At 33.9% G+C, this 6,495-nt stretch overlaps 1 protein-coding gene across 2 annotated transcripts; it reads left to right on the plus strand.

Moving 5' to 3' along the window:
* The first annotated feature begins 2,559 nt into the window (after positions 1–2,559).
* LOC137811548 (cyclic dof factor 1-like) lies at positions 2,560–5,908 on the plus strand. Of its 2 annotated transcripts, none has more exons than XM_068613335.1 (3): positions 2,560–2,830; positions 4,191–5,446; positions 5,573–5,908. In XM_068613335.1, the coding sequence occupies exons 1-2, from the start codon at positions 2,675–2,677 to the stop codon at positions 5,427–5,429; spliced, it is 1,395 nt and encodes a 464-aa protein (XP_068469436.1). In that variant the 5' UTR covers positions 2,560–2,674; the 3' UTR covers positions 5,430–5,446; positions 5,573–5,908. The 2 variants fall into 2 exon arrangements, with proteins under 2 accessions (XP_068469436.1, XP_068469435.1); XM_068613334.1 differs by having other exon boundaries at positions 4,191–5,441.
* Positions 5,909–6,495: the final 587 nt, after the last annotated feature.

Raw genomic sequence — 6,495 nt, forward strand, 5'->3', positions numbered from 1 at the left:
TCTCGCTTAGGCGAAAATGGGTCTTACCTGAGCGAGATTTCTTCTCGCTTAAGCATGAATGGACTCGATTGTACCCCATCTTTTCACTCTATTTTCTCTCGAGCGAGAATTATCTCGCCTGAGCGAGAATTATCTAGCCTGAGCGAGAATTATCTCGCCTGAGCGAGATATGCAGAAAAATATACATAGTTCTTCTAAAATATAGTATCTTGACCTAATTTCATCAAACATATACGACCCGATATAAAAATTCTAACCACAAATATCTTATTCAACATGGTAGCAGTACTCTCATCAATTCACTCTATCAATCTATATATCATCATTATATTTAACCCAATTTAAGTTTCTTAGAGACCAACAAGAACAAATTCAATAATTCATTCACTTCAAGATTAACTTACATTATATCAACTACACAAATCAATCAATTTTTCAGATTCAAACTACAATAAATCATCTGTATCAAATCAACATATTCACATTTGATTTCAAACAATACAATACATTACTTAGAAACAATCAATTTTGCAAACAAAATTTGGAACTAGTGACCATGTCATGTCCACATCCTGATCTTCTAACCTAGGGTTCTATTTGAAATTAAAACAAGCTTTCCTTACCCTGAACTTGAATAAATGCTCACTAAGAGCTCCAAATCCTAAAATTGTTCAAGGGTAGCTTAACCTGCATCAGAGAGTCCTGATAAACAATCTAACTATATCATTAGGACCCTGAGCTAACAAAGACTAATTTGGAAGATAAAAACATCACATGCAAGCCTAAACTAAGACAAACCTAACCAGATCAAAACTAACTCAAGGAAAATGAGCCAAAATGAACTTATTTTATCTGAAATTTTGATCAGGCAATATTGTAAAGTTCGCTACTAGAAGTTCAATCACAGACTTCAATAATTGATTTGATGAGCGGGGATGTTAGAATCTTAGAAAGAAGACAGAGAAAGGAAAAATAAAACTTTTACATAGAGGGTGATTATTTTAAAATGAACCTAAATAACTGAATTTTCTATTTATATACTCTTTTTATTTTAATAATAAAATATTCAAATGTCATTTAAAATATATGACTTCTATTCTAAAAGTTATTTTCTAAATATTTATTGTGTAAGAAAGTTGTGCGTGGATAAAATTCACTTGTCATATTGCTAAAAAATCACTTTTTATTGTTTACTTATATTGTTTATATTTATATTGATTTTGATGTTTACTCTTCTATTAAATAAATATATAAATATATTTTGAATATTTTTTAATGCTTATAATTGAAATATTTAATCAAAATATGAATTAGATTCTTATATTACTTTTAAATTATATTCGTTTTTTTTATATTTTTTTATGTGTTATGAATGTGGGCATTGTGCGTTAACATGTGAGGAGAGGTCAATGTTGATGATAAGTATTCTTATAAATAACAGTATAAGTTATTTGAAAATATTGTGGATAAATCTATTTGTTATATATTTTAGTTTGTAAGACTCGTTTACTTCAAATTATATAACTATTTAAAAGGGACGTTACAATAAATCACATAGATTAATAAATTTTGATGTTTTTCTTCTTATTGTTTATCAATAAAATTAAAGATATTCATAATATTTAATTTTAATAAGAAAAAAAAGTAATGCTTGATAAAAATTATTAAATGTATTATAAAAAGAATGACCTTATTTTTGTAAATTATGTATTATATTGAGATATTATAATACCTTAGAGCAGTTTTTACCTTAAAAATATCTAGAGTGATAAAGAAAGACAAAGTTTGACATTTAATTTAACATTGAAAACATTTAAAGAAAAGAACAAAGTCTGACATTTATTTAACGTTAAAAACATTTAAAGGAAAGACAAAGTAATACATTTATTTAACATTGAAAACATTTGAATAAAGAGTAATGATGCATTAATCACATTTACTTTTAATAACTTAATTAATACTTTTTCTTTATGTTTTTCTGTTACATCATATGATATACAATATATTTGTTGTTTCAGGGGATGTTATTTGGGTGAGATTTATGATTTGAGGTGGTTGATGCATAATATTTTGTGAAATGAAATAAAAACTAGGAAGAAGCAAAACTAGGAGAGAGAAGAGAGGTGGGGTCAAAAGGAATTTGACTAGGAAGGAAGAAAGTGTTACTAGAGTGGTTGACGAAAAAGGCAAAATATGAAAGTGCTGACAGGGATGAAAAAGGGTGGGACAGAACAGCACTATCTTTAGAAGCAATGTGGGGGAATCCAACAGCACACAAAGATCTCATAGGCCACAAGAACTTGTGGCTCAAAAAATTCCTACCTTTGCCTCAGGTGGCAACATTTTTTTTTCTCCTCTCCCTCAAATAAAACCACACCAAACACACCACAACACAAACAAACAAACTTCACCACTTCACCACTTCACCCATCCCCTCCCTCTGTCACTATTCATTATCCGTTTTCATATCAATTAACAGTGCAAAAGACACCAAAAAAGAGAGTTACTGAATGCACCAACGACAACAACTTCTATATATCTATCTACGTATACTTATGTATATATATTTTCCATCATTACTCTTCCCATTTTTCTAGAAAGAGAAGGAGCAAGCAAGCAACAAGAGAGAGATATTCCTGACCCTGACCCTCATCACCGTTTTTATATCTCAGGAATGTCAGAGGTTAAAGGCTCTGAGATAAAGCTCTTTGGAAGGACAATCTCCCTGCCACACAATGATTCTTCTTCACCTGCATGTCTCTCTTGTCCTTCATCTTCCTCTTCTCCCCAGCAAGCTACCTCTGCAACACAACAACGTCAAGAAGACCAGGTACGTCCACCACCATATTTGTTTGAGGTTCAGTTTGAGGAAAACCATGTCGATTTGCAAATCTAACCGCCACCCTTTTTTCAGAACCATTCAATTGATAATGGGTTTTTTCAAATCTTGAAAAAGTTTTCTTCTTGGCATGGTGTCAATTCAATTGAATTTAGTCCTTGCTGCAATTTTCTATGGCTATTTTTTTTTTCAATGAGAAGTTTTTAATATATGGGTTTTGAGTTTATTTAATTATCATTTAAGTGGTGGCGAGAATTCCCTCTGGGGTTCCTTTCGGCCAAATTGGATCCAATCGCCTTTATGGAATACGAGTATAAGAATATTGGATGGAATATATTATGTGGTTTGGCTAGCTTTGGTTTTGGCCTTCTGTTTGAGTCCATGGATTTGCTTTTATGCTACAAAGTGAGTTTTCTAATTTTAGTGATTTGTTCCTGTTTAGAAAATATTGTCCTAAACGAGTTGCTTAGCAACTTCAATTGAAATTTTAAAAAAAAGAAAAAAAAACCTTTTGCGGCATCCCAAGGTACTATTGCTAAGTCTTTGGTCAGAATATTTCTTGTTTTACTTAAATCTAATCCAGTTTCTGTCCACACCATGGCCTTTAATTGGAGCTTAACTATTCTAATTTGATACTTTTGTCCATATTCAAATCCTTATTTAACAATTGTCCAAATGACCCCTAATTTTGTGACATCACTGAGGACATGTTTACTACTTTTTTTATTTAGTTATTTTCCAGCTGTTTTCGTACACATTTTTCTTCTTCCCCTTGAATTCCTTTCATAGTTCTGTATTTGTATATTTCAAAAGATGATTTTCTTGATTGTCACCTACATATTTACATCTAGAATTGTGGTTTTCTTTTGCATATCTAGAATTGAGATTTTGGCACTGAGTTGTTCTATTGACCATGCTCCTTGCTTTTTCACGTGAGCCATGTCGTTTATTAAACAAAAGTACTTATCCTGTTAACTTCCATAACGTGTAAGGAAAAATAGTATCTGCCCCGTTTTCGGTGCTGTGAATGCACTCACCCTCCTACCTTTCCCTACAATATCTAAGATTTTCTTTATTTGTTGAATCAGAGTCACCAAATAAATGAAAAAAAAAGTATCAATTTCACCTGTCTAATCCTTCTATTTTGTGCTATGTACATAACATGCTGCAAGCAAAATTTGTGTATCTTAAGGTGTCATACTGATAATGATAAATACCAGTATATTAATTATCTGGTTTCATATTATTTCTTTTTTCTTGACTTGAGGTATTGAGTTCAGTGTTTTCTAATTCCACAAGCTTTACCATAGTAAATTAGCAATTCTAACCTTGATCATGTTGATTGTTTTAGGAACCAATAAGGAAAGAACTTACATCACTTCAAGACGATGATGCGTCATCACATCAAACCACAGAGGATTTAAAATCTCCCGCTTCAGGCATACTCGATAATCCTAAGACTCCCTCAGCCGAAACAGAGACATCACTGCAGAAATCTTCTGCAAACGGAGAACAGAGCGAGACTACAAGTGCTTCTGAAGATAAAACACCAAAGAAACCTGACAAGATACTTCCATGTCCGCGGTGCAATAGCATGGACACCAAATTCTGCTATTACAACAACTACAACGTCAACCAGCCTCGTCATTTCTGCAAGAACTGTCAAAGATACTGGACTGCAGGAGGAACAATGAGGAATGTGCCGGTGGGTGCTGGTCGCAGAAAAAACAAGAACATTTCGGCTGCAGCTGCATCACATTACCGACAGATAATGATCCCGGAGGCACTTCAAGGAGCTACACTCAATGCCTCCAATGGACTGCATAATGCCCTTTTGAGGAATAGAGCTGGTGTGTTGACTTTTGGTCCTGATACCCCTCTCTGTGATACCATGAGTTCTGTGTTGAGCATTGCTGAGCGAGCCCAAAGTTGTGTATCTAATGGGTTTCATGGAACTGAGCCAAATAGTTGTGTTTCCTATAGTAAGGAGGGTGGTCATTCTAATGGAGTTTCTGTTTCAACAACTTCAGCTTCCAGCCATACAAGCTCACATGAATCAGTTGATGAAAGAGTTGAAGGTTTCAGTCCTCAATTATCATACTTCCCAGGTGCCCCTTGGCCTTATCCTATGCCTCGTCATACAGTTTGCCCACCTAGCTACCCTCTATCATTCTATACTACACCAGCATATTGGGGTTGTATGCCACCCTCTTGGAATATGCCATGTATGTCACCCCAATCTTCTGTTACCAACCCTGTCTCTGCCCCCATTTTAGGGAAACACTCAAGGAATGGGAACATCATTACCCCATCCAATTCACAGAAAGAAATGCGTGGTGTAGAACATAGCACTTCAGAACACAATTTCTTGATTCCCAAGACTCTTAGAATTGATGACCCTGGTGAAACAGCAAGGAGTTCGATGTGGTCAAAACTAGGAACCAAGAATGACAGGGCCAGCTCTGGAGGCCTTTTCCAAGCTTTTCCACCCAAGGGAAATGACATGAATCGCATGGTTGAAGCATCACCCGAGTTGCAAGCCAACCCTGCAGCTCTATCGCGCTCTCTTACCTTCCATGAACAGACCTGAAAGGGAATCACGGTGAGGCAAGACAGATTCTGATTGTGCTTGTGCATTGCTATGAAAAACGAGGTTTATGCAAGTAGAACCTCTTTTTGATGAAAAGTTCTTGCTTTCCCTGAAGAAATTGCTTTATTGAACAACCTCTGCAGGATTCCAAGGAGCAAATTGTTTCTTTATGTCTTCCCTAGCTACCATCTTGAGCCTGTTAAACTGAACAGGTGTTTTTTGCTGCATAATTAGGAGATCTGTTGAGTAAATATCTGTTGAGTAAAATGAGACAAGGAAAACTAGGAGGAGAAGAAACAAAGGCAAGGAGATTCTTAGACTAAAATCCAATGGTTTAGAAAACACACGCAAGTCTTCATTGGAATTCTGTTGTTATTTTTTTTTCCTTTTTCTTAGAGATTCTCTACTTTAATAATGTTAGTCCCCAGATTATGATCTTTATGTAAGCTTTCTTTATTTTATTTTTTCTTCACCTTCAATCATGCTACATAGCTCTACTTGCACTTTCTTAAACACATGCACTCTGCTCTGCTTTCGCCTTTTTCTAGAAACAGTTGGTTTTCATACTTGTTTTTCTCTCTTTTTTGTAGTATATATTACATTCAAATTCTGCTTCTTATCTTAATTTGAGGATATAAGTCCCTGGTTCGTTTGCAACCGTGCGTAAACCATAAGTCTTTATTTTTTTAATATGCAAGATTTTTTTTATTGTTAAAACATTATATTGTAATTTATTTATCACTTATTTTCAAGAATCATCAATAATTATACCTTTTCACTTTATGCTAAGATATGAAATTTGATTACTTTTTTTTTCCTCAGATTCTAACGCTTTCTATTATATTTTTAATTTTTAAAATTACTTATTCGCAAAAGCTAAGTTTCTTCTTTTCTTATTAAAAGAAACGCTGCACTGGACCGGATATTTTTACTAGTAAGATTAGACAAAGGGTGGGAAAAATGTATTTCTTTTTATTGGTTATACGGAACACATTAGGATAAGAAAAGGCAGTAAAATTAAGGGGGTGTGACTTTTTTGAAGATTATAAAATGGAAAATTGATGAT

Source organism: Phaseolus vulgaris, chromosome 2 (genome assembly GCF_000499845.2).
Source record: "Phaseolus vulgaris cultivar G19833 chromosome 2, P. vulgaris v2.0, whole genome shotgun sequence".
NCBI lineage: Eukaryota > Viridiplantae > Streptophyta > Magnoliopsida > Fabales > Fabaceae > Phaseolus > Phaseolus vulgaris.

What these genes read in the sequence shown, in the direction of transcription:
- LOC137811548 (XM_068613335.1), top strand. Translation starts at nt 2,675, where the DNA reads ATGTCAGAGGTTAAAGGCTCTGAGATAAAGCTCTTTGGAAGGACAATC. An exon ending in AACAACGTCAAGAAGACCAG is followed by an intron (nt 2,831 to 4,190) that starts GTACGTCCACCA and finishes TGATTGTTTTAG; the next exon opens with GAACCAATAAGGAAAGAACT.